The sequence below is a fragment of the Phyllobates terribilis genome, unplaced genomic scaffold, assembly GCF_046119375.1.
Source record: "Phyllobates terribilis strain yellow unplaced genomic scaffold, ASM4611937v1 Scaffold_5__5_contigs__length_657084704, whole genome shotgun sequence".
Lineage (NCBI taxonomy): Eukaryota > Metazoa > Chordata > Amphibia > Anura > Dendrobatidae > Phyllobates > Phyllobates terribilis.
Window position 1 is genome coordinate 26,724,131 of NW_027362765.1, and position 27,992 is coordinate 26,752,122.

A 27,992-nucleotide genomic window follows, 5' to 3' on the forward strand; every position below is an offset into this window, starting at 1 on the left:
TTTTGCCACTTACACCTTCAGGTGAAGCGCCCGGTAGGCAGCGCACCTGCTATCTGACCCATATTCCAAATGGAGACAGAGAGTGAGCAGCAGCAGCAGCCTCTTCCATCACCATCTCAGCAGCTCCTTGGGAAGCCCCAGGAGAAACGACACCTTCGGGGAAGCGGAGGTAACCGGACCTCGGAAAAGCATGCATCTGCAAGCAGGTCCAGTCACTGTAGCTCCAACAGGATGAATGAATCTGCAGCCTTCAGGGACGATCCCCCGGCTGAGAAAGATCCTTCTTCCAAACCGGTACCAGTCACTTGAGTCATATGGGTAAATGATCTTTGAGAAAGTTCACTTAATAGGGTGTCCCTTCTTCTTGTCTATCTTTTACTAGGGGAAGGAGTGCGTCACCAAAACTAGGCACGTGCATTGAGTAAAGCCCTGTTAGCGGAGTCATACCCAAAAAGGCTGTGTCAGTCCTGTATCAACCAGACTCTGGCAGATAAGACCCCTAGTTTTTCACTAAAATTAAAATTCTTGGTCAAATCGGAGATCAGCAAGGCCCTCTCTAAAAAAGGAAAGAAGAAGGAAATTGTGGATTGGGAGGGTTTCCTAGTTTGGACGTCCCCCTCCCATCGAACTATGAGGAAGAGTCTGACTGCTCTTCTTCCACATCCTCCTCCTCCTCCTCTGAGGGGCTGGGTGACATTATTTCCCATTAAATGAAATCGATGGTCTGGTTAAAGCAGTGCCTACGACTATGGGTATTATGGACACTAGGCCAGAGAAATCTGTCCAGGATGTCCTGTTTAGGGGGCTAGAACAAAAAAAAAGAAAATGTTTTCCGGTTCATGATAGGGTCCAGGACGTGATAAGAAGAGAGTGGGAAAGACTGGACAGAAAGAGCTCTCTTCCCCCTTCCTTTGAAGGAAATACCCCTTTGAGGACTCCACTTAATCCTCTTGGGAGAAAGCTCCAAGACTTGATGTGGCGTTAACAAAAGCATCTAGGAAGTCATCCCTTCCCTTTGATGATATGGGAGCCCTCAAGGACCCTTTGGACAGAAAAGCCGATACCTTTCTTAAGGGGACCTGGGAGACAACTGCTGGAGCTTTAAAGCCAGCGGTTGCCGCAACCGTACAGGTCTCTGACGATGTGGCTGGAACAGCTTGAGTCCCATCTGAAAGATATATTGTCTAGCATCCCGCACATTCAAGGAGCTGCTGCTTTCCTAGTGGCCGCCCTGTCCAATGCGCCTCGTAGAGCTTTATGGCTTAAGTCTTGGCCGGGTGATATCCAGGCCAGAATGAGACTGTGGTCTATTCCATGCGAGAGAGATCATCATCTCTTTGGGCTGGCTCTAGATGAAATTTTGGACAAAGCAAGCGATGTGAAGAAGGGATTCCCTAGTCTACCTAATAGATGCTCATTTTGCAAAAGAAAATTTGTCCGTAAAAGACCGCAAAATGAAGACAGGTGGGAGGATCGCAGGCCGAAAGGTAGAGGACTTCTGTTCGGTTCTTTTTCCCTGGGACCCCAGAAGCTGTCAATGACTCGTAGCCCAGGTAGGGGGGAGGCTGTTGGGATTCTTATCTGCCTGGACAAATATTTCAGGCAGTAACTGGATCCTTGATATGATAGGTTTGGGTCTGAGGTTTGAGTTCCAGGCAATCCCTCACGAGAGATTCATCTTGACCCCGGTTCATTGCTCTGAGAGAACAACTACCCCTACAAAAAGAGGTGCTGGATTTAGTGCAGAAGGCAGTCCTGGTGGAGGTCCCAGTGGCAGAAAAAGGGTTGGGGGTTCTGGCAGAAGTTATGGCTCATATCCGGGAACTTTATATTCTAATTATTCCTTCTCTGGATGATTTTTTAGTGGTAGGGAATTCGGCCTACCCATGTAAAGAAGACCTAACGGAGGTGATGTCAATCCTTAAAAATCTGGGCTGGGTGGTGAATTTAGAAAAATCCAGGTTGGTACCCTCAGGGGTTCAACAATTTTTAGGGATTATGCTGGATTCAGTAGCTCAAAAATGTTACCTTCTGGAAACTAAAATACATAGGATTAAGAGCCTGGTGGAGAAAGCCATAGCCAATCCGTCATGTCCCTTAGAGGAGCAATGGTCCTGTTAGGTACCCTCATGTCGTGTTTCCCAGGGGTTCTATGGGCACCATACCATTCCAGGGTTTTGCAGTGGGATGTGTTATATAATGAAGTTTCTCTGAAAGGGTGCTTAGAAGCAATTTACTCTTTATCACCTCGGTCAATGAAAGCTTTTCAATGGTGGCCGGATAAGGCAAACCTATCTCGAGGGGTTCCCTGGGCACCTAAGGTTACTAGGATAATCACCACAGACGCTAGTCCCAGGGGTGGAAGAACCTGGTACATTGGCCCTCCAAGTGGCTGTCATATACAGACCTCCAGGCCCAGTCACTCCCTTTATTGACCAATTCTCCACCTGGTTTCTCCACTTTCTCTCTGCTGACATTCCCACCATCATCGTGGGCGATTTCAACATCCCCACTGACACACACCAGTCAGCAGCCTCCAAACTTCTCTCACTTCATATTTTGGACTTACTCAGTGGTACTCCTCAGCCACCCACACAGACGGACATACACTAGACCTTATCTTCACCCGACTCTGCTCCATATCTAACCTTTCAATCTCACCCCTCCCCCTATCTGACCATCATCTACTCACTTTTTCATCCCTGTCCTCACCTGTCACCCATGTTCAGGCACTAGCACACCCCCGCAGAAACCTTGCACATCTAGACATTCACTCACTCTCTGACTCTATTCTACCACTGACATCCATATCTTCACGACACAGACAGCGCCACTGCTTTCTACAATGCCACTCTCACATTTGCTGTTGACTTGGTCGCCCCTCTTGTGTATGGCAGAGCGCGACGAATCAATAGACAACCTTGGCACAATAACCTCACCAAAAAGCTTCGGCAAGCTCCCAGGGTTGCAGAGCGGCATTGGAAGAAAACACATTCGCAAGATGACTTCACTTCATTCAAACAAGCAACACTCGCATTCAAATCGGCCCTCATCTCTGTCAAACAGGCCTACTTCACAACCCTCATATCTTCCTTATCCTGCAACCCCCAAACAGTTATTCAACACTTTTAACTCCCTCCTCTGAACGCCACTGCCCCCTCTGACCTCCCTCATCACTGCTGAGGAGCTACAATCACGCCTATCCTCAAAAAGCCATCCCTCGACCTAACCGCTTTGTCCAGCTATCGCCCCATATTGCTGCTCCCATTCGCATCCAAACTCCTTGAGCAACATGTTCATGCTGAACTGTCCTCCCATTTCTCATCTAACTTTTTCTTTGTTGGTTGTCAATCTGGCTTCCGTCCCTACCATTCCAGTGAAACTGCCCTTACCAAAATTACTAATGACTTACAGCCAAAGCTAACTGACTATTCTCCATACTCCTCCTCCTTCTAGACCTGTCCTCTCCCTTCGACACAGTTGACCACTGCTTCCTACTACAGATTTTCTCTTCCTTTGGTGTCAAAGAGCTTGCCCTATCCTGGTTCTCCTCATACCTTTCCAACTGCACTTTGTGTCTCCCACTCCCACACTACTTCCTCATCCCGCCCTCTCTCTGTTGGAGTCCTTCAAGGCTCTGTTCTAGGACCCCTTGTTTTCTCCATCTATGCCCTTGGCCCTTTGATAGCTCATAAAGGCCCATTGTTTCCAGTACCACCTGTACGCTGATGACACCCAGATCTACCTCTCTGGCCCAGACGTCACCTCTGCTACTCAGAATCCCAGCATGTTTTGCAGCCATTTCCTCCTTCTTCTCCTCTCACTTCCTCAAACTCAATGTGGACAAAACTGAACTCATCATCTTTCCTAGATCTCTCATATCTTCTCTACCTGACCTTTCTATAGCAATAAACGACATCACACTTTCTCCTGTACCAGCAATCCACTGCCTCGGAGTAACCCTCGACTCTGCCTTGTCCTTTAAACCCCACGTCCAAGCCCTCGCCACTTCCTGCCACCTTCTGTCACCTCCAGCTCAAAAATATTTCCAGAATCCTTCCTTTCCTTAACCCTCAGTCTACTAAACTACTTGTGCATGCCCTCATCATCTCCCGTCTCGACTACCTCAACATCCTCCTCTGTGGCCTACCTGCTAACACACTCGCACCTCCTCCAGCCTGTCCTTAACGCTGCTGTCTGTCTATTTCATCTCTCTACTTGCTACTCCTCTGCTACCCCCCTTTGTAAATCTCTTCACTGGCTCCCAATTGCCCAGCATATCCAGTTCAAACTACTAATACTAATCTACAAAGCCATCCATAACCTTTCTCCTCCGTACATCTCTGAACTAATCTCTCGATATATTCCCTCACGTAAACTCCGGTCCTCCCAAGACCTCCTTCTCTCCTCCACACTTATTCATTCCTCACCCAACCGCCACCAAGACTTCTTCCGAATATCCCCCATCGCCTAGAACTCTGTGCCTCAACATGTCCGACTATCCTCCACATTCAGATCCTTCAGACGGAACCTGACAACCCATCTCTTCAAGAAAGCTTACAACTTGCAATGACCATGCTGCCACATCACCCCCACCGCCAGATCTGCTGCAACCCCCCACCTACTGTCTCCTTCCCCATCCTGTAGCATGTAAGCCCGCAAGGGCAGGTCCTCTTCCGCCTGTACCAGTCTATCATTGTTAGTTCATTTACTGTAAGTGATATCGATATTTTGTATGTAATCCCTTATGTACAGCACCATGGAATCAATGGTGCTATATAAATAATAATAACCTTTCCTCTAATGCAAAAGACCTTCTGGCAGTGGATCAGGCTGTGAATAGTTTCTTAGGCTCCCTCCAAGGTCAAAACGTTAAGGTTCTCTTAGATTATCAAGTTACAGTAGCTTACGTGAACCACCAGGGGGGTACAAGGTCAAGATCACTGATGAGTGACAGATCATCTCTCTCAGATTGCAGAAAGTCATCTTCTTTCCTTGACGGCCCTCCATATAACAGGAGCAGAAAACTCCAGAGCGGATTACCTAAGCCGCTATCCTCTATTGCAAGGGGAATGGGAACTAAATCAGAAGAGCTTTACCCAAATAGTCAGAAGGTGGGGTCTCCAGTAATAGACATATTTGACACAAAGTTAAATTGGAAGACAAAAGTCTTTTGTTCTCTGAATCCCAAAGAAAATCCCTTGGCAGTGAACCCTCTCCTGGTACCTTGGAACTTCAGCCTGGCGTATGCCTTACCCCCCCCCCCCCCCATTGTTACTACTTCCCAGGGTTATAAGAAAAATGAGGGAAGACAAGGCAAGGGTTCTTTTGATCGCACCCTTCTGGCCTAAGCGACCCTGGTCTTGTGCCTGAGGAGCATGTCTAGCTCCGACCCTTGGGTCCTTCCAGAGGTTCCGAATCTCCTCCTTTCAGGGGCCGATATCCCATCCTCAAGCAGCGGGCCTCCACTTGACTGCATGGAACTTGAAAGGTCTTTGCTGAAACAAAGAGTTTTCCCAAAATCTAATAACTACCAGTTACAACCCGTATTTATGCCAGAACCTGGAATAAATTCTTATCCATCTCAATGTCTAGAGTTGGTGAGGGGGCACCAATTGGGAAAATCCTAGAATTTCTACATAAAGGTCTTGAGCTAGGGTTGTCCACCAGCACCCTAAAAGTTCAGGTATCTACCCTGGGCGCCCTGTATAGCTGCGATCTAGCAGGTAACTACTGGATTTCTCGTTTTATCAAGGCAGCTTTTAGATTCAGACCTATTGTTAAAAATAGCTTAGTCCCTTGGGCTCTAAATCTGGTTCTTACGGCCTTAACTGGCGCCCCTTTTGAGCCAATAGTCAGTAACTCTCAAAAACCTCTCCCTTAAGACAGCTTTACTGAAACCTCGGCCAGAAGAATTGGTGACATCCAGGCCCTGGCTATAGCCTCGCCATCTACACAGATCCTGGACGACACAGTGGTCTTTAGGCCAGATCCTGCCTATCTCCCTAAAGTGGCCACTCGCTTCCACAGACTTAGAGGAAGTCATCCTATCCTCCTTTTTTCCCAATCCAAGTAATCAGAAAGAAGGGCAATTACATATGTTGGATGTGAGGAGATGTGTGGTTAGGTACCTCTCAGTCGCCAAAGACTTTAGGAAAGATAGCTCCTTGTTTATATCTTACCAAGGGTCTAGGATTGGGTCTAAAGTCACAAAATCCACCTTAGCTAGATGGATTAGGGAGGCCATTTCTCTAGCGTATACATCTAGCGGTGAGGAAGTGCCTGAAAGGTTGAAGGCTCATTCCACTTGGGCTGTAGGGGCCTCCTGGTCTAAGAAGACAGGCGTCTCGCTAGAAGACATATGCAAGGCTGCTACCTGGTCCTCTCCCTCTACATTCTATAGCCACTATATATTAGATATGGGTGTATCATAATGTTATTTCATGGAACTAGGGGAAACTAACAAGACATACCATCCTTAAAAACCTCAAAGGGTTCACTCACGCTGTGGTGTGCTTAAAAGAAACACATTTGACACCAGAAAGTGCTCAATCCTTAACAAAATGCTCAAGGGGCCCTGCCTTCCACTCCACATTCAGCTCATATGCCAGAGGAGTTAGAATATTAATACATCAAAATTTAGCATTCCCCTGTGAAAAATCTTTGATAGACTCAAAAGGAAGATTTATCGGTTTAGTATGTCTTTTGTATGGGGTACGGATATGTATAGTGGCAGTGTACATTCCGCCCCCTTTTTCAGTGAAAGTTATACAAATGATACACCCTTTCAGATCTGAATATCCATCTACCCCATTGGTTGTTATTGGAGATTTTAATACTTACCTTAATGCTGCTCTAGACAAATATCGTGGGATACAGATGGGGAGCGGAGAGGACGAAACACACTGGCCCGTGTGATACGGGAATTGCAATGGGTTGATGTTTGGTGCACCAAATTTCTGTTGGTGCGACAATACTCGCGTTTTTCGGCATCCCATTCGTCCTTGTCAAGAATAGATCTTGCCCTGGGAAATTAATTTCTGCTACCTTGGATTGCAAAAGTAGAATATCTTACGAGCCAATTATCTGATCATTCCCCATTATTAGTGGTTCTTAATATTCTCCCTAGTGTTAATAGGCGGGGTGAGCAGTGGAAGTTTAATCCACATTGTCTGGCTTTATTTGAGAAATGTGAGGAGATACCTTAAAGATTGCTTCTCTTTTTCCAAGATAATGTAGGTTCAGCATCCTCTTTAATATACCCCTCAGATAGGCTTTCATTGCATCCCCTATTATTAATCAAAGATTTCCCATATCAAATCTAAAAGCCGTTCCGTCACTCAAACTCTGCAGCGCAGTGTAGATGAAATGAAACAATGTTATGTGGCTACACCCTCTTTGATCCACAAAGATAAATGGGTGGAAGTACAAAAACGTCTAAATACTCATCTCCTTGAGCAAGCAGAATACAGGAGATTTTTCACTAAGCAAAGCTTTTACAATGAGGGGGGAGGCGCAGGTCATCTTCTAGCCACAATAGCAGGAGCACAGCAGGGTTCCTCAGTTATTTCTGCAATCAAAACTTCTAATTGATCCATGGTTACCAACCCAGAAGCCATTTTAATAGAATTCTTTTTAGTTTTTTCAAGCAGTTGTATTCGTCAAAACTTTGTAAAACACGTGAAGAAATTGATTATTACATTAATGATCTGCAACTGTCTGTTATCGGATGAACAGAGGGAGGCCTTGGATGCGCCCCTCTCACGGAGGAGCTAGAGGTAGCATTGAGCACTCTCCAAAACAATAAGGCCCTGGGTACAGACGGGATCTCAATTGGATTATATAAAGAAATGGGTTCAGTGATACTGCCAAAGCTACTGTAGGTGTTTCAAGAGGCATTCAGAGTGGGGACATTACCAGATTCCATGTGTGAGGCAGCAATAGTTTTAATCCCTAAACCAGGGAAAGATCCAACATGTACAGACTCATATAGGCCCATTTCATTATTGTCAGTGGATATAAAAATTCTAGCCAAGGAACTGGCTTTGAGACTTCTTAAAGTCATCACACATTTGGTAGATGGAGACCAGACGGGATTCATGCCCACGAAATAGACCTCAATAAACCTGAGACGCCTATACATTAACCTCTAGATGCAGCCCCTAAATTGGGAGAGAGGGCTGTACTCTCACTCGATGCAGCGAAGGCTTTCGACAGCATCGAATGGGAGTACCTTTGGTCGGTTATGAGGGCTATGGGCTTTGGAACATCCTTCCTCTCATAGATTAAACTGTTATACTCTAATCCTAAAGCTAAAATCAGAGCTAATGGCTCCTTGTCAATTCCTTTAAATTGTGTTGGGGGACTAGACTGGAGTGCCCTCTCTCTCCCTTGCTATTTGCCTTGGCTATAGAGCCACTTACTGTTAAATTACGAGCTAGTAGAGAAGTGAGAGGCTATAGACCCCGTCACACTAAGCGACGCTACAGCGATCCCGACAACGATACGACCTGTCAGGGATCTTTGCTGCATCGCTATGTGGTCGCTGGTGAGATGTTAAACAATCAGATCTTTCCAGCGACGCAGCAACGATACGGCGACCTGTATAACGATGCACGCCTATGTGTTTGTGTCTGGGTCGTTAACAAGGTCATTGGTAAGGTGTCAAACACACCGATGCATGCTACCCAGCGGGGCCTCAACGATCAAAGAAATGTCCAGACCATTCCGACACGACCAGCGATCTCGCAGCAGGGGCCTGATCGCTGTCAAACGTAGCGAGATCGCTACGTAGGTCGCTCTTGCGTCACAAAACTTGTGACTCAGCAGCGATCTCGCTTAGTGTGACGGGGGCTTATATCTACAATATAGTAGAGGAAAAAGTTGCATTGTATGCAGATTACCTTCTGATGTTCCTTGGGGATACTGCTAGTTCCCTGATAATCACTATTGCAATTGTAAATTAATTTGAAGATCATTTGGGGCTTCGAATCAATTGGGATAAGTATATACACTGCTCAAAAAAATAAAGGGAACACTTAAACAACAGAATATAGCTCCAAGTAAATCAAACTGTCCACTTAGGAAGCAACACTGATTGACAATCAATTTCACATGCTGTTGTTCAAATGGAATAGACAATAGATGGAAATTATTGGCAATTATCAAGACACCTTCAATAAAGGAGTGGTTCTGCAGGTGGGGACCACCGACCACATCTCAGTACCAATGCTTTCTGGCTGATGTTTTGGTCACTTTTGAATGTTGGTTGTGCTTTCACACTCGTGGTAGCATGAGTCGGACTCTACAACCCACAGAAGTTGCTCAGGTAGTGCAGCTCATCCAGTATGGCACATGAATGCGAGCTGTGGCAAGAAGGTTTGCTGTGTCTGTCAGCATAGTGTCCAGAGGCTGGAAGAGCTACCAGGAGACAGGCCAGTACACCAGGAGACGTGGAGGGGGCCGTAGGAGGGCAACAACCCAGCAGCAGGACCGCTACCTCCGCCTTTGTGAAAGGAGGAACAGGAGGAGCACTGCCAGAGCCCTGCAAAATGACCACCAGCAGGCAACAAATGTGCTTGTGTCTGCACAAACGGTTAGAAACTGACTCCATGAGGGTGGTATGAGGGACAGATGTCCACTGATGGGGCTTGTGCTCACAGCCCAACACCGTGCAGGACACTTGGCATTTGCCACAGACCATCAGGATTGGCAAAGTCGCCACTGGCACCCTGTGCTCTTCACAGATGAAAACAGGTTCACACTGAGCACATGTGACAGAGTCTGGAGATGCCGTGGAGAGCGATCTGCTGCCTGCAACATCCTTCAGCATGACCGGTTTGGCAGTGGGTCAGTAATGGTGTGGGGTGGCATTTCTTTGGAGGGCCGCACAGCCCTCCATGTGCTTGCCAGAGGTAGCCTGACTGCCATTAGGTACTGAGATGAGATCCTCAGACCCCTTGTGAGACCATATGCTGGTGCAGCTGGCCCTGGGTTCCTCCTAATGCATGACAATGCCAGACCTCATGTGGCTGGAGTGTGTGAGCAGTTCCTGCAAGATGAAGGCATTTAAGCTATGGACTCGCCAGCCCGTTCCCCACACCTCAATCCGATTAAGCACATCTGGGACCTCATGTCTCGCTCCATCCACCAACGTCACGTTGCACCACAGACTGTCCAGGAGTTGGCGGATGCTTTAGTCCAGGTCTGGCAGGAGATCCCACAGGAGACCATCCACAACCCCATCAGGAGCATGCCCAGGCATTGTAGGGAGGTCATACTGGCACGTGGAGACCACACAGTACTGAGCCTCATTTTGACTTGTTTTAAGGACATTACATCAAAATTGGATCAGCCTGTATTGTGTTTTTCCACTTTCATTTTGGGGGTGACTCCAAATCCAGGCCTCCATTGGTTAATAAATTTGATTTCCATTGATGATTTTTGTGTGATTTTGTTGTCAGCACATTCAACTTTGTACAGAACAAAGTATTCAATGAGAATATTTCATTCATTCAGATCTAGGATGTGTTATTTGAGTGTTCCCTTTATTTTTTTGAGCAGTGTATTAATGCCGGTAGATAAATTAAAAACTCTAAAATACACCAAGCACACTTGACAGTGGGGCGGGAATTTAAATATCTAGGAATTCATATATCTGTTAATATTAGAGCCTTTGTCTCTTTAAATCTGCTCCCCTTATACGCTAAGTTTCAACAAAAAATCAATACCTGGTGCAAAATACCCTTATCGGTCATTGGACGAACGAACCTGGTTAAGATTATACTGATTCCCCAACTGCTTTATACACTGCTCAAAAAAATAAAGGGAACACTCAAATAACACATCCTAGATCTGAATGAATGAAATAGTGTCACTGAATACTTTGTTCGCCAGTGGCGACTTTGCCAATCCTGGTGTTCTGTGGCAAATGCCAAGTTTCCTGCACAGTGTTGGGCTGTGAGCACAACCCCCATCTGTGGACGGCGGGCCCTCATACCACCCTCATGGAGTTGGTTTCTAACCGTTTGTGCAGACACATGCACATTTGTGGTCTGTTGGAGGTCATCTTGCGGGGCTCTGGCAGTGCTCCTCCTGTTTCTCCTTGCACAAAGGTGGAGGTAGCGGTCCTGCTGCTGGGTTTGTTGCCCTCCTACGGCCCCCTCCACGTCTCCTGGTGTCCCGGCCTGTCTCCTGGTAGCGCCTCCAGCCTCTGGACACTACGCTGACAGACACAGCAAACCTTCTTGCCACAGCTCACATTGATGTGCCATCCTGGATGAGCTGCACTACCTGAGCAACTTCTGTGGATTGTAGAGTCCGTCTCATGATACCACGAGTGTGAAAGCACAACCAACATTCAAAAGTGACCAAAACATCAGCCAGAAAGCGTTGGTACTGAGATATGGTCTGTTGTCCCCACCTGCAGAACCACTCCTTTATTGAGGGTGTCTTGATAATTGCCAATAATTTCCATCTATTGTCTATTCCATTTGCACAACAGCATGTGAAATTGATTGTCAGTCAGTGTTGCTTCCTAAGTGGACAGTTTGATTTCACAGAAGTTTGATTTACTAGGAGTTATTTTCTGTTGTTTAACTGTTCCCTTTATTTTTTTGAGCAGTGTATTATTCTCAACACCCCGGTATGGCTTCCCCTGAAACACTTTTACAAATTTCAGGCTATGTTTAGGGAACTGATTTGGAGGAAGGGGAGTAAATATGATACGTTGCAGAGGGAAAAAGAGGAGGAGGTTCGAGCTGCACCAAATCCATGGCTGTATTTCTTAGCGATGCAACTTCAACAGTTCTAACTACTGCAGGGTAATATTGTGACCGTGCTGCAAGATAATACAGAAAGTATCCCGATTATCCCCTTTTTGGAGGTTGGCTACCAGGGGAGGCAGCAAAAGAAGCTTCCAACGGTGCTCCTTATAATAAAGACAGGGGAAAAAGCTAAGAAAAAAAAAGTCACATTACTGTCATCAGAAATGTAGAAAAATTATAGCTCTCAAAATATCGCAATGCGAAAACTTGTTTTTGCAAAAAAAGCGCCCTTTAGTGTGTGAGAGCAGGCAAACCTAAAAACCCGATATTAATCTGGTATCACTGTAATCGCACCGACCTGAAGAATAAAGTTGTCTAATCACTTAAATCGCACAAGGAACAACTTAAAAAAAGAAATAAAACAAATTTTTGACCTGCTCTTGATTTGTTCTTTTTGCCTCCCAAAGATCGCAGAAAGGTTCGGCTCACATTTATCCTGCGCTCTACACTGAGCGCTTACGCCGGGGTTTTCGCGTAAATCTCTGAAATATGTGATTCATATGGAACCCCCGGCAGAAGACTCCCTATAATAAGGTAGATGGAGGCACTGTGGATGCCGTCTGTCCTATGATCTAGTGGTGTCTCTTTTTAAGCGTTGTAAGAAGGCTACTGGTAACATGTTGGAGGGGTGGTTATTAGCTTCAGTGATATGAACCTGGACATTTGCTTCAGCATATTATTTGGTGAGAGAAGTTAATCGGCCATGACAGGGCCAGGTTTGTTTGTTTGTTGTTAGTACCTCATTAAGCAACTGCGTGAGCTGATATACCACAATTGGACCTAGAAGTGCGAGAAAGATTCCCCAAGAAGCAAGTCTGACAGCTGTGGACAAACATGTCCTGTATGAGAGCGACTATAAGGATATATATCCCGTGATGTTAAATGATGTACTGGTGTCTGGACTCTTGAACATGGGGAGCTTGGTAACCTTATTAAGGGCCATTTTCCCCCACCAGTTGATCCTTCAAAGAATTGTCAACATCCGCTATATTCACGGCGACGCTAAGGACTACCCTTTAGCCTGAGTGACCATAAAAACAAACTGTGGCACTGAGTCCCATGAGGTTGGAGTGGTTAAGGACCTGATATATAACTGGGTGTTGGGGCGGGATTTTACCTTACTCTGGGACTTATGGCGACAAGGGGGGGGGGTGCCAAGTTACTCAGATAAGAACAGGTTCATCCTTAAAAAAAAACTTCAGAGGCAGGTGAATTCCCCCTGTGAGTGCTTGATCACAATGAGAACGAGACAGCGACCCATAAAGCTGACATCCCTGAGTTGGGAGCTTTCTGGAGGAACTTTGGGACTGCTCAACTGAAGGACCATACACTCCCAAGGGGCGCTTGATAATGTCACAGGTTTAAGCGGGGTTGCTCAAAAGCTGGGGGCCGACACTAGGTTTCCATATTTTGCAGTAGATGGGGATTTGCTATATCGGGTGACTAATCTCGGGGGAGAAGGTATTGGAGAAACTGGTGGTATCAGGACCTTATAGGCGTAGGGTGTTAGAAATGGCCCATTACCACGTCTTGGGTGGTCATCTGGGTGTAGACCAGACCAAAGAGCGGATCCTTCTTAGGTTCTACTGGCTCGGATGTCACAGAGATTTCGAACTATTGTAGCTCCTGTCCCACTTGCCAGCTCACCGGCCCAGTCTCTCACTTCCAGAGTCACCTAGTGCATTAACCCATTATAGAGGTTTAGTTTGACAACATTGCCATGGGTTTAGTCGGACCCATGGTTAAGGCTTTTCTAGGAATTGTGGGATACTATGTGCAGTCTATTCTGAATTTCACCATGATAGCCGCACCCCTGACCGACCTCCTTAAGGGCATAAAGTAGTTGATGGCCAAGTGGATTTGGAGATGGCTTTCCTGGAGTTGAAGCTAGCCCTGTGTAAACTGCCAGTCTTGGTTTCACCAGACTTCACAAAGGAGTTCATAGTCCAGACAGTTACTTCAGAAGTCTGGTTTCAAGCCTTGTTGTCAAGACAAAGGGGGAAAGAAGTAAAATGTCACGAAAAAAAAACAATCACTGTGATACGTTGAAGCGTCCCACAGTTATTACCTCGTAAAGTGACACTGGTCAGAATTGAAAAAATTGGCGTGGCCACGGAGGTGAAAACAGGCTCTGGCGCAAAAGGATTAATAAATCATCAGTTAAGTTGCTGGGTGACATTTGTGGTTCCTCTTGACACGTTTTAATAATACACTTACCGCTTAGGCTAAGTGTCCACAATGCAGAAATGCTGCAGATTTTTTCTGCATCTCCCCGGCAAGAAAAAACGCATACGGATTTTACATGTGTTTTTCCTGCCAGGTAGAAGCCTTTGTCAAGCGTTTTTGCATGCATTTCTGCATGCGGGTTATCAAGTTCTTTTCCAAGCAATTTTAGCATCACTTGGAAAGTGCTTGACAACTTCGTCACACTATATAAATCCATGCAGCCGTCATGGATTTATATAGTGTGACCAAGTTAATAGTTAAAAAAAAAAGAATAAAAATGGTAAAAAATAAAGATTATACTTACCTTCTGATGACGTCATTTAGTCATGTGACAGGTCATGCGACTGCCGATGTCAGCTGTCGCGTGACCTGTCACATGACTAAATTACGTCATGAAAGGTCCTTTCACACCACCGCGAGCTGTACAACAGACCGGACACAGCGGAGAAAAGAGCGGGGGCCATCAGAAGGTAAGTATAATTTTTTATTTTTCAATTCTTTTTTAAACAGGTTCTATCGTACCCGAGTCTGGAGAAGAGTCTCCTCTTCTCCAGACCCGGGTACCATCCGCACATTGAATCGCTTAATATCCGCATGTGCTCATGCAGACATTATGCAATTCAATGCAAGTCAATGGCGGCAATTACGCTGCGTGTCCGCAAAATTAATGGACATGCTGCGTATTTTTCCGCAATGATAATCCGCAGCGGAAATTTCCGCAGCATGTGCACAGCACATGCAGATTATCATTGGGGACCATGGGGCACCTATTAGCAAGCGGTTTTTAAGCGTTTTTGCTGATGAAATTCCGCAGCAAAAACGCTTGAAAAACGCATAGTGGGCACGCAGCCTTACTCGCGGTTATACAGGTCCTATATGCTGCAATATAATGAGAGACTGTTATGCACACGCCCGGGCTGACTGGCGTGTGCGTGATTCAGTGATTCCACTGTGCCATGAACCGGAGAATGCCTGGAGGGGCGTAACTAAGTATCAACCCGATCCGACCAAGGTCGCACGACGACTAACGATGCCGTGCACCAGGGAGGAACCGAGCAGAGGGACCAGGTGCTACTCCAGGCCAGACCCCGGACACGGCTGTTGACCCACACCGGGGAATACAGGAAGGTTAGGCTGGCACACAGACAGGTGGGTATTGGCAGGCACGGCTGGCATGCAGACAGGTGGGCACTGGCAGGCACGGCTGGAGTGCAGAGAGGAGGGTACTGACAAGTACGGCTGGCGTGCAGACGAGGAGGTACTAGCAGGTTGGAGAACAGGCTGGACAGGGTCCAGTACAGACTGGGATTCAGGAACAGAACCGCAGATGCGGTAGACAAGCAGAGCAGAGAGGAACCGCTGGAGCGGTGGGCAAGGCGGAGGAGAGAGGTACCGCCGGAGTGGTGAGCAAGCAGAGCAGGGAGAAACCGCCGGAGCAGTGAGCAAGGCAGAGCGGGCAGGAACCGCTAGAGCGGTGACTAAGGCAGAGCGGGCAGGAACCGCCGGAGCGGCGAGCAAGGCAGAGCTGGCAGGAACCGCCGGAGCGGCGAGCAAGGCAGAGCGGGCAGGAACCTCCGCAGCGGCGAGCAAGGCAGAGTGGGCAGGAACCGCCGGAGCGGCGAGCAAGGCAGAGAGGACAGGGCTCTGTTCCCACTGAACAGACTGGAAGGGAAAAGCATAGCCGGATACACACAAGGTACTTGCAATGAAGTAGCGAGTGGACTCTAAACTCACAACAGAAGTGCAGAGACATCTAGTAGGAGTTAGGTGCAGGTTCAGAGACTGCATTAAAAGGGAAGGTACTGACACAGAGACAAACAGGCTAGGAGAGTGTTCAGACAGGAACTGACACTGCAACAAGATACAGTAGCGTGTCTGGGTATACGGCCCCCAGAGAGGCGGACAAACAGGCTAAGAGAGAGTTCAGACAGGCCTGGGAATACAGCCCCCAGTTTGGCGGACAGGCAAGAACAGAACGGGACCTGGCACATCAGAGGCAAGGAGCCCTCTGAAGGTAAGAGTTGCTCAGGCACCACCTTCAGGGTGGAGCTGGTTTAAATATCCAGTGACAGACAGCAATAGGCTGGAGACGCATTAGGGGTGTGCCCACAGCAGCTACAAGAAACAGGAAGTAACCGGGCCGCCATCCTAAGCAGTCAGGACAGGGACAAGCAGACAGCAAGAATAGAAGCCAGGCTGGCAGACTGGACTGAAGATTAAGTTTGCGATCTTGCATAGTGGGAGATGGTGCACTATGCAAGTACGCCGCCAGGTATGTTACAGAGACTAGCCTCTCACTTTTGAAATTACTTTGAGGGACCTAGATTTTATATAGAACCAGGAAGGCACAGAAAAAAAACAAAATTAGAAGACCCGATTAGACCGTAAACGGGCCAAGATCACAAGAAGATCAAATGCACAGAACTGAATCAGAAGAGAACAAGGCTGTACTTGGCCCCTTGTAGCAATGTGGTTTGATCTTTAGTAGGGTGTTGTGCTTTCCAATTACCTGAAGCAGGCAGCAGATTACTCCAGCTGGACAGCGCACACACCCATACTGCCAGACTGGATGGTAGTACTGGTCCTGGCCACCCTATTCTTAGTGTCTGGACAGATCCTGTGCTGCCCAGATCTTCTGGTTACAATGTCTCCTCCATCACCAACACCACCCGCAGAATGCATGATGGTGGCTGCTGGTGACAGAAGCAGACATCGCAGGAGCAGATTCCAGAGGAGATATGACACACCATTTGTAGAAGCTCCAATGTTGTATAATGATAGAAAACCAGAGCAGAAGAAAAGGCCATAAATTTACTCAATTTTGTAAATTATAACAATCAGTGAATTAATTTGAGTAGTGACTATTTTGACACGTGAGTGGGGGCTTGTTTTTTGCGGGATGACAAGAAGTCTCTATTAGTATCATATACGCCTACAAAACATTTTTGGTGGGTTTTTATTCCAATATTTTGGAAGCAGAATGAACAAATAGTTGAACATAACACTCCACTAGTTCATGCCATGAGGTCTTCTATTAGACTGTGAACTGTTACTGTCTTTTGGAGTAGAAATGTTCAAAAATACAATTTAAGGATATTTTATTCAAAAATATTTTTTTATTCGCAGACGACTGTACAAGAAGATCTGATATAAAAGTTGAAGAAGTCAGTTGTCCCTCTGATGACCTTGAGATCACACAGGATACAATTGAAGTGAATGTCATTACTCCGTTTATACCATCATCCCTTCACCTCAAAGATCTATCATCTGATCCTATGAAAGTGGTCCTATCTTCTGTTTCATTACAGACTACGAAGAAAAATAAAAGTCAGAAAAGAGGCATTACAAAACAAACTGCTCTTGAAGCAAAGAAGCCAATTACACATTCAGAATATGGAAATAGTTTTCCTCTCGAAACCTCTTTTGTTACACATCAAAAAATTCACACAGAGGAGAAGATATTTTCTTGTTCCAAATGTGGGAGATATTTTTACCAGAAATCAGATTTTGTTAGGCATGAGAGAATGCATACTGTTGCGGAGAAGCCATATTCATGTTCAGAATGTGGAAAATGCTTTGGACAGAAATCACATTTTGTTAAACATCAGAGAACTCACACAGGGGAGAGGCCTTTTTCATGTCCAGAATGTGGAAAATGTTTTGCACAGAGATCATATCTTCTTACACATGAAAGAACTCACACAGGCGAAAGGCCTTTTTCATGTTCAGCATGTGGAAAATGTTTTAAACGGAAATCACATCTTGTTGGCCATCAGAGAACTCACACAGGAGAGAAGCCATATTCATGTTCAGAATGTGGAAAATGTTTTGCAGAGAAAATACATTTTGTTACACATCAGAGAACTCACACAGGGGAGAAGCCTTTTCCATGTTCAGAATGTGGGAAATGTTTTGCAGAGAAATCATACCTTCTTGTACATCAGAGAACTCACACAGGGGAGAAGCCTTTTTCATGTTCTGAATGTGGAAAATGTTTTATACGGAAATCCCATCTTGTTGGTCACCAGAGAACTCACACAGGGGAGAAGCCATATTTATGTTCAGAGTGTGGAAATTGTTTTGTAGATAAATTACACCTAGATAGACACAAGAGAACTCACACCGTGGAGAAGCCTTTTTCATGTTCAGATTGTGGGAAATGTTTTGCAGAGAAAACACATTTTGTTACACATCAGAGAACTCACACAGGGGAGAAGCCATATTCATGTTCAGAATGTGGAAAATGTTTTCTCCGGAAATCATCGCTTGTTATACACCAGAGAACTCACACAGGGGAGAAGCCTTTTTCATGTTTTGATTGTGGGAAATGTTTTAGAGAGAAATCAAACTTTGTTAGACACCAGAGAAGTCACACGGGGGAGAAGCCATATTCATGTTCAGAATGTGGAATATATTTTGTACATAAATCATCGCTTGTTAGACACCAGGGAGCTCACACGGGGTAAAAGTCTTGTGGTCATTTCCTGAAGTGCTTGACACTTTGAAACACATTGACTAAAAATCACATATTTGAATAAATCCTTGAGAACGGATTCCCTCCCACACTCCAAAGAGATATGGAATTTGGATTATGAGACCCATTGGGGACAGTAATGATAATGTCTGTAAAGCGCTGCAGAATATGATTGTGCTATATAAGCAATGCATAATAAAAAATAGATCTGTGTGTATCTAAATGTGCAGTATCCATCAATATTGTGTGTATGTAAATTTGTGTATGTAGCAGAGATGTTTGTATGTAAATGTGCAGCAGTGTTGTGTGTGTGTGTACAGTCATGGCCAAAAGTTTTGAGAATGACACCAAAATTATATTTTCACATGATCTGCTGGGCTCTGGTTTTTATTAGTGTTTGTCTGATGTTTATATCACATACAGAAATATAATTGCAATCATATTATAAGTACCAATAGGTTATATTGACAGTTAGAATGAGTTAATGCAGTAAGTCAATATTTGCAGTGTTGCCCCTTCTTCTTCAAGACCTCTGTAATTCTCCCTGGCATGCTCTCGATCAACTTTTGGACCAAATCCTGACTGATAGCAGTCCATTCTTGCATAATCAATGCTTGCATTTTGCCAGAATTTGTTGGTTTTTGTTTGTCCACCCGTCTCTTGATGATTGACCACAAGTTCTCAATGAGATTAAGATCTGGGGAGTTTCCAGGCCATGGACCCAAAATCTCTGTTTTGTTCCATGAGCCATTTAGTTATCACCTTTGCTTTATGGCAAGGTGCTCCATCATGCTGGAAAAGGCATTGTTGGGCGCCAAACTGCTCTTGGACGGTTGGGAGAAGTTGCTCTTGGAGGACATTCTGTTACCATTCTTTATTCATGGCTGTGTTTTTAGGCAAGACTGTGAGTGAGCCGATTCCCTTGGCTGAGAAGCAACCCCACACATGAATGGTTTCAGGATGCTTTACAGTTGGCATGAGACAAGACTGGTGGTAGCGCTCACCTCTTCTTCTCCGAATAAGCTGTTTTCCAGATGTCCCAAACAATCGAAAAGGGGATTCATCAGAGAAAATGACTTTGCCCCAGTCCTCAGCAGTCCACTCCCTGTTCCTTTTGCAGAATATCAGTCGGTCCCTGATGTTTTTTCTGGAGAGAAGTGGCTTCTTTGCTGCCCTCCTTGAAACCAGCCCTTGCTCAAAGAGTCTCCGCCTCACAGTGCATGCAGAAGCACTCACACCAGCCTGCTGCCATTCCTGAGCAAGCTCGGCACTGCTGGTAGTCCGATCCCGCAGCTGAAACAGTTTTAAGATACGGTCCTGGCGCTTGCTGGTCTTTCTTGGGCGCCCTGGAGCCTTTTTGACAACAATGGAAGCTCTCTCCTTGAAGTTCTTGATGATGCGATAGATTGTTGACTGAGGTGCAATCTTTGTAGCTGCGATACTCTTCCCTGTTAGGCCATTTTTGTGCAGTGCAGTGATGGCTGCACGTGTTTCTTTAGAGATAACCATGGTTAACTGAAGAGAAACAATGATACCAAGAACCAGCCTCCTTTTAAAGTGTCCAGTGATGTCATTCTTACTTAATCATGACTGATCGCCAGCCCTGTCCTCATCAACACCCACACCTGTGTTAATGGATCAATCACTAAAACGATGTTAGCTGCTCCTTTTAAGGCAGGACTGCAATGATGTTGAAATGTGTTTTGGGGGTTAAAGTTCATTTTCTGGGCAAATATTGACTTTGCAAGTACAGTAATTGCTGTTAAGCTGATCACTCTTTGACATTCAGGAGTATATGCAAATTGCCATTACAAAAAATGAAGCAGTAAACTTTGGAAAAATTACTATTTGTCTCATTCTCAATACTTTTGGCCATGACTGTATATTTGTGCGCTGCAGAGTGGTCATTAATGTCCTTGCTGTGACGATATATATACATATACATGGTGCAGTGAAACACTAACAATAAATGTATTAATTCCCTCTTTCACCCAAGTGCATTACAATTAGTGATATTGACTGTCACGTACATATTTCTCAGCACGTGACATAGGGTGCACTTGCAAGGGTTAATTCATCTCCTTTTACTCAGTCCATCGCCAAACCTCTGTTTTAGGCTATGAAGTGAGCATAAATCACACCCCAACACATTCAACACACCCCGATTTCTTAACGCCTTGCCACCACTCCTTAAATACAAGGGTTGATGAGTCCTCAAGATATGTTACTCTCAGACAATCAAAAGGTCACACACTTGCTGAAAGGCTATGGATTCTTTAGTGCATACAATATAAAAATATACATTGCTTACAATAAAAGATATAAAAAGGTAAAAATAAAAAGACACACAAATATACAAAACAGTTATAAAATAGAAAGGGAGAAATAACAGAAATACCCAACTGTTTCTGTCTACAGTTATCTTCTGTTTCCTTAAGGGAAGGAGAAATTAGTTTTGGATCACACCATTTCCCCAGGCAGCCCCACATGTGAACAACTTCTTTTGTGCCACCCAGGTTTCTATAGTCCTGACCATAGGATCATATTTGCAGGATCACCTGATTGTACTAATTAAAAATTGCTGTTTGACTGGACGGTGTTCTAAGAGCCTTGCATTTCAAATATCCTGTGTTTCCCCAACTCCTCTGTACAGTGAATAGGAAATATACTGTCTAATTTCAGACTATGTATTTTTCTTTGAAGCTAATGGTCCAGGAGCTGAGGTGTTATGTTTGACATCTCCAGAAAAAGCCCCTTTGTGTTTACAATACTGATATATCCAGTTTCACCCTTTAGTAAACTAAATATAACTCTACTGCTGTTATACTTTTCATTATTGATTATATATTTTCTTCACATTGGCCCCTCCACTTTACACCCGGAGCTGAGGTGTCATAAATGTTTTTTTAGTAGAAAAAATGTTTTTCCTATTTTCTATTGTCTAAATCTGGTGTGCGTCTTATAGTCCAAAAAATGCAGAATTAGAATTGCATAATTACAAATAAAAATATATGCCGTTACTAATATCTTTTAAGTAATAAGCAAATAAATAGCAATATTCTATGTGTTGTGTTACGGATCCGGGTGGTGGAACCTCTGTGCTGCGGTGCAAGGTGGGACCAGAGGGGCGTAACTAGGTATCAACTCGGACTGACCAAGGTCGCATGGCGGCTCAATCGACGCCGCGAACCAGGGAAGGACTGAGCAGAGGGACCAGGTGCTACTCTGGGCCAGTCCTTATATGAGAGCAGGTGACTCTCCCGGGTCAGAAGACAGGGACTGACCGGTACGGCAGGCAGGCTGACGGGTGATCCAGGTAGACGGACTGGTAGACACCACGGGTAACTGGCAGGAGCCTCCAGGTGTGCTAGATGCTAGGCACTGCAGGTAACTGGTACGTTCTCCGGGTAGGCAGGCAAACCTGGCTCATAGACAGACTGGCGGGTTTGGACCGTAGGCAGACCGTTGGGCTGGAGAGTGTACTTGTCTGGCGGAGACAGGTAGGCTGGCGGACTGGACTGGTAGTCAGGCTGGCGGACTGGTAGACTAGCAGCGGGACCTGAGGGCTGAAGCAGAGTTTAGAACACAAAGCTACAACCTTTCACAGGCACCTCCATTTTGGAGGCGGTGCCGATAATATGAGAGGTCCTCGGGCCATTGGCCGGGGACTCATTAGAACGGCGCTCGCAGCCCCTTTAAGAGGGAGGGAGCGCGTGAGCCCTTAGCACAGCGCTCGGGAAGCTGCGCGCCTCGGCAGCAGCAGCAGGAGGGCCGGAAGACACCGGGCCAGGAGCGTGGCGGTAAGGGGGATGGCATCTCTGCCTGTCAGGTGGCAGAGACGCCGGTGCTACAGTACCCCCCCCCCCCTTTACACCCCCTCTTTTTTTGGCTTGAAAAAAAAAATTCAGAAGCGGGGCGTGGATGTTCTCCCTCGATTCCCAAGTTCTCTCCTCTGGGCCAAACCCCTTCCAATCCACCAGAAAAAAAGGTTTTTCCTCTTACCCTCTTGGTGGCCAGAATGTTCTCTAAATCATAGACGTCCTCAGCGGAGACCGGAGCTGGAGAGGCACCTGGATCGTCAGAAAAAGAATTAAGAACAACTGATTTGAGGAGAGATACGTGGAAGGAGTTGGGAATCCGTAAGGTGGCCGGGAGTTTTAACTTGTAGGCCACTGGATTGATTTGCTTGAGGACTACAAATGGACCGATGAACCGTGGACCCAACTTATAGGAGGGTATTTTGAGACAAACATGTTTAGAGGAGAGCCAAACCTTGTCTCCCGGACGGAATTGAGGTGGGTCCAGACGTCTCTTGTCGGCATGTCTCTCCATCCACTCGGAGGTTTGAAGAAGTGCGGATCTAGTGTTCTCCCAAATGGTGGAAAATTCACTGACCAGAGACTCCGCGGCAGGGTTGTCCACTGAAGCGGAGACGGGAAACGGAATCCGGGGATGTTTACCGTAGACCACAAAGAACGGAGACTTGGAAGAAGATTCGCTCTCATGGTTGTTACAGGAGAACTCGGCCCATGGTTGGAGCTCTACCCAATCGATATGTTGAGCGTTGACGAAGTGCCGGAGGAATCTGGTAAGGATCTGGTTGATACGTTCCACTTGGCCATTGGACTGAGGATGATAAGCAAAGGAGAAATCCAGGGAGACATCCAGCAGCTTACACGTAGCTCTCCAGAAGCGCGAAGTAAACTGAACCTCGCGATCAGACACAATGTGGAGGGGAAGGCCGTGGAGACGAAAGATCTGGTGGAGGAAGTCCTTAGCCAGCACAGATGCAGACGGGAGACCAGGCGGAGGAATGAAGTTGGCCATTTTAGAAAAGCGGTCAGCAACCACCCAAATGACAGTACAACCGGCAGAAACAGGGAGATCGGTGATAAAGTCCATAGCAATGTGTTGCCACGGGGCAGCAGGCACAGGAAGAGGCAGGAGACGGCCAGCTGGAAGATGTCTGGGAACCTTGTTGCGGGCACAGGATGAACAGACCGTGACGAAGTCTACAACATCCTTGCGCAGGGAAGGCCACCAGTAATGCCGGGTAATAAGCAGGAAGGTCTTCCTCTGGCCAGTATGGCCGGCTAGTTTAGATGAATGACCCCAGTGAAGAAGCTTCTTACAAACGTCTTACCAGGTGGGAGACGAGACAGGTCCAAGGGAGCCACATTCATCACTTTGGAGGGATCGATGATGTGCATACGCTCCTCCTCTTGATCGGAAGACAGGAAGGATCGGGACAAAGCGTCGGCTTTAACATTCTTGTCCGCAGGACGGTAATGTAGGGTAAAGTTGAAACGGGCGAAGAACAAAGACCACCGGGCCTGACGCGGATTGAGTCTTTGGGCATTTTGTAGATATGCCAGGTTTTTGTGGTCAGTGTAGATGACCACCAGGTGCAGAGCCCCCTCTAGCAGGTAACGGCACTCCTCCAGCGCCAATTTGATGGCTAGCAGTTCTCGGTCTCCTATGGAATAGTTGCGCTCGGACGAGAAGAAAAGCTTGGAGAAGAAGCCGCAGGTTACCATTCTCCCAAACGGAGATTTCTGGGTGAGCACCGCTCCGGAAGAGGAAGCATCAACCTCCAGAAAGAACTGTTTGTTGCAATCCGGACGGTGCAGCACCGGGGCAGAAGAGAAGGCTTGTTGTAAGGAGAGGAAGGCCTCCTCCGCTTAGGACGTCCATTCCTTAGGATTTGCTCCCTTATGGGTGAGCGCAGAGATCGGTGCAGTCCGGGAAGAGAAATGTGGTATGAAGAGGCAGTAATAGTTAGTGAAGCCCAGGAATTGCTGAATCGCCTTCAACCCCTCCGGTCGGGGCCACTTTAAGACGGCAGAGACCTTATCGGGGTCCATCCATCCAGTCTTAGAGATAATATAGCCCAGGAATGGAAGAGAGGTCTGCTCAAAGAGGCATTTCTCAAATTTTGCGTATAGTTGTTTTTGCCTGAGCCTAAGCAGCACCTGACGAACAACCCTCCGGTGTGTGGGTAGATTCTGAGAGAAGACCAAGATGTCGTCCAGGTACACCACCACGCATGAATATAAGAGGTCACGGAAGATGTCATTAACTAGTTCTTGGAAAACGGCTAAAGCATTACAGAGGCTGAAGTTCATCACACGGTATTTATTGTGGCCGTCCCGGGTATTGAATGCCGTCTTCCACTCGTCTCCTTGGCGTATCCGGACCAAGTTATATGCCCCATGAAGATTGAGCTTGGTGAAGATCTTCGCGCCTTTAAGGCGGTCAAACAGCTCAGAGATGAGCAGCAGGGGGTATTTATTTTTTATAGTAATCTGGTTGAGTCCCCTATAATTAATACAAGGGCGTAGTGAACCGTATTTCTTTTTAACAAAGAAGAATCCAGCTCCAGCCGGAGAGGTAGATTTCTGGATGAATCCCCTAGCCAGATTTTCTTCGATGTACTCCGATATGGCCCAGGTTTCGGCCAACGACAAGGGGTAGATATTCTCATGGGGTGGAGTGGCACCGGGTACCAGGTCGATAGGGCAATAATATGGCCTATGAGGTGGCAGAGTCTCTGCTTCCTTCTTGTCGACGACATCAGCATAGGACCAGTAAGGTGCTGGTAGACCAGGTCTCATGGCAATCCTGCCCCCAACGGAGCACCTCACCGGATTGCCAATTCAGAATGGATTCATGTCTCTGAAGCCAGGTTAAACCTAGCAAAAGGGTGTGAGAGAGTCCGGATAGCACATGGAAGGAGATCCTCTCCAAGTGCAGCATTCCCACCTGAAGGGTTATGGGCTCTGTGACGAGCAAGATAGTCACCGGAATGAGTCTTCCATCCACGGAAGCTGCTGCCAATGGTTCAGCCAGAGGTTTGGTGGGAATCTGATACTTCTCTACTAGGAACTGAGAAATGAGATTCCCAGCGGCTCCGGAATCCAGGTGGGCGGTTTCAAAGAAGCTGTTCTCTCCACAGGAAATAGAAACGGATAAAGTCAAAGACGAAGAGGATTTACTCTTGCCTAGGATGACCTCTCCGAGCGGTCCTAGACACTGGAGTTTCCCGGCTTCACTGGACAGGAACGGATCAGATGCTCCTTACTACCACAGTAGAAACAGCTCCCCTCGGCTCGGCATGTTTCTTGACGAGACTTGGCCATCTTGGTCTGGTCGATCTGCATGCGCTCGGGCGAGCGTGCCCGGGGAGTTGCTGGTTGGGAGGCAGGTTTGTGGAAAACAGGAGCAAGACGAGGAAATCTTCTCTCCCAGGAAGTCTCCTTAGCACGTACCAGGAAACGGATGTCAATCCGAGTAGCTAGAGACACCAGGTCATCCAGGGTGGTAGGAATGTCCCGGCTGGCTAGCTCATCCTTAATCCGTCCGGTAAGACCCTCCCAGAAGGTGGACACCAGGGCCTCGTTGTTCCAGGCAAGCTCAGAAGCAAGGGTACGGAACTGTATGGCATACTGGCCCACGGTGAGAGTCCCTTGGCGGAGACTGAGCAATGAGGAGGTAGTAGAAGTCCTTCGTCCGGGCTCATCGAAGACCCTCCAGAAAGCAGTGAGGAAAGCTGGAAGATCGGACACCAGGGGATCCCCTCTCCCATAGAGGGTTTAGCCATGCCAATGCTTCCCCGGTGAGGTGAGACATGATGAATGCCACCTTGGCCCGGTCGGAGGGAAACTGATGTGCCAGTAGTTCAAAGTGCAGTGTGCACTGGTTCAGAAAACCCCAACATAAGACTGGGTCACCCCAAAAACGAGGAGGCGCAGAGAGCCGAGGTCCAGAGCTGGATGCCGTGGCACTGGTAGGCAGAGGAGCCGCCGGAGTGGGTGTCACTCGGCTCGAGGTGGACACAGGTGAGACGGACAGCGCGTCCAGGCGAGAGTTGACAGACCGCAGGTAGGTCAGGATGGTTTCCTGTTGGGATCTCTGACGAGAAACCTCCTGGTACAGGTCAGCAAGCAATGGGGCCTGGGGGCCACCGGGTTCCATGGCCCGTGCAAACTGTTACGGATCCAAGTGGTGGAACCTCTGTGCTGCGGTGCAAAGAGGGACCAGAGGGGCGTAACTAGGTATCAACTCGGACTGACCAAGGTTGCCTAGCGGCTCAATCGACTCCGTGAACCAGGGAAGGACCGAGCAGAGGGACCAGATGCTACTCTGGGCCAGTTCTTATATGAGAGCAGGTGACTCCCACGGGTCAGAAGGCAGGGACTGACCGGTACAGCAGATGAGCATGGCAGGCAGGCTGACGGGTGATCCGGGTAGACAGACTGGTAGACACCATGGGTAATTGGCAGGAGCCTCCAGGTAGGCTAGCTGGTAGGCACGGCAGGTAACTGGTACGTTCTCCGGGTCTCTGGCCCATAGACAGACTGGCGGGTTTGGACCGTAGGCAGACCGTCGGGCTGGAGAGTGTACTTGACTGGCGGAGACAGGTAGTCAGGCTGGCCGACTGGACTGGTAGTCAGGCTGGTGGACTGTTAGTCAGACTAGCAGCAGGACCTGAGGGCTGAAGCAGAGTTTAGAACACAATGCTACAACCTTGCACAAGCACCTCCATTTTGGAGGAGGTGCCATTTATATGAGAGGACCTCCGGCCATTGGCCAGGGACTCCTTAGGACGGCGCGCGCGGCCCCTTTAAGAGGGAGGGAGCGTGCGCCCTAAGCACAGTGCTCGGAAAGCTGCGCGCGCCGGCAGCAGCAGGAGGGCCGGAAGACGCCGGGTCAGGAGCGCGGCAGTAAGGGGGACGGCGTCTCTGCCTGTCACGGGGCAGAGACGCCGATGCTTTATGCTGTGGTAGATCGTCTCACTCAGCTTCTTATCGAGGTAGTCAGAGGAATGCTTTCATTTATATCTTCAGCTGATTTATTAAAACATGCCTCATAAACTAGTTCAACAGAAAAACTGCCGTATTCAAACTTGTTGGCTTAAACAAGCAACACTCATTACAGTTCGTATAACTGTGGTGTTCGCTCGCTCAAACAAACAGGGTTCAGCTGAAGGTCAGCTCACTTTCATAGCACACAGAACAATCAGTAAGTCTAGAAGCTTCACTTTTACCTCCTGGGCCACACCTGAGGGTGGAGTTATGGTGAACAGTCATCCTGCTCAATTCTTTAGCTGTTCACAATAAACCTGGCCCTGTCATGGCCAATTAACCCATCTCAGCACATAACATGCTGGAGCAAACTTCAACATTCATATTACTGAAGCTAATAACCTCAGTGAAACATATCTCCCCTCCACCACATTACCAGTGACTGTCCAAAGCCTGGGGGTTTGGCACTAAACAGGGAAGCCTCGACAGTGCATCTGTTTTAACTTTTAGTTTCCTTGGCCTATGCTCCACATGGAAGCTGAAGTCTTGGAGTGCCAGAAACAACCTAGTCACTCAGGCATTCTTCCCGTTCTTTAACCTCATCCATCTCACAAGCGTATGGTCTGACACTAACCTAGCAATGCCAAGCATTCTTTTTCCACG

At 47.1% G+C, this 27,992-nt stretch overlaps 2 protein-coding genes across 2 annotated transcripts in view; both read left to right on the forward strand.

The window, feature by feature from the left end:
• Positions 1 to 18,718, forward strand: part of LOC141271789 (uncharacterized) — a 63,201-nt gene extending 44,483 nt beyond the window's left edge. Inside the window, exon 7 of the mRNA XM_073681939.1 lies at positions 17,178 to 18,718. Coding sequence (XP_073538040.1) covers positions 17,178 to 18,517 — 1,340 coding nt within the window. The 3' untranslated portion in view covers positions 18,518 to 18,718. The remainder of the gene's footprint in view (positions 1 to 17,177) is intronic.
• LOC141271784 (uncharacterized) overlaps positions 1 to 27,992 on the forward strand; it is a 182,803-nt gene that overhangs the window by 44,372 nt on the left and 110,439 nt on the right. The gene's annotated exons all lie outside the window — the stretch shown is intronic.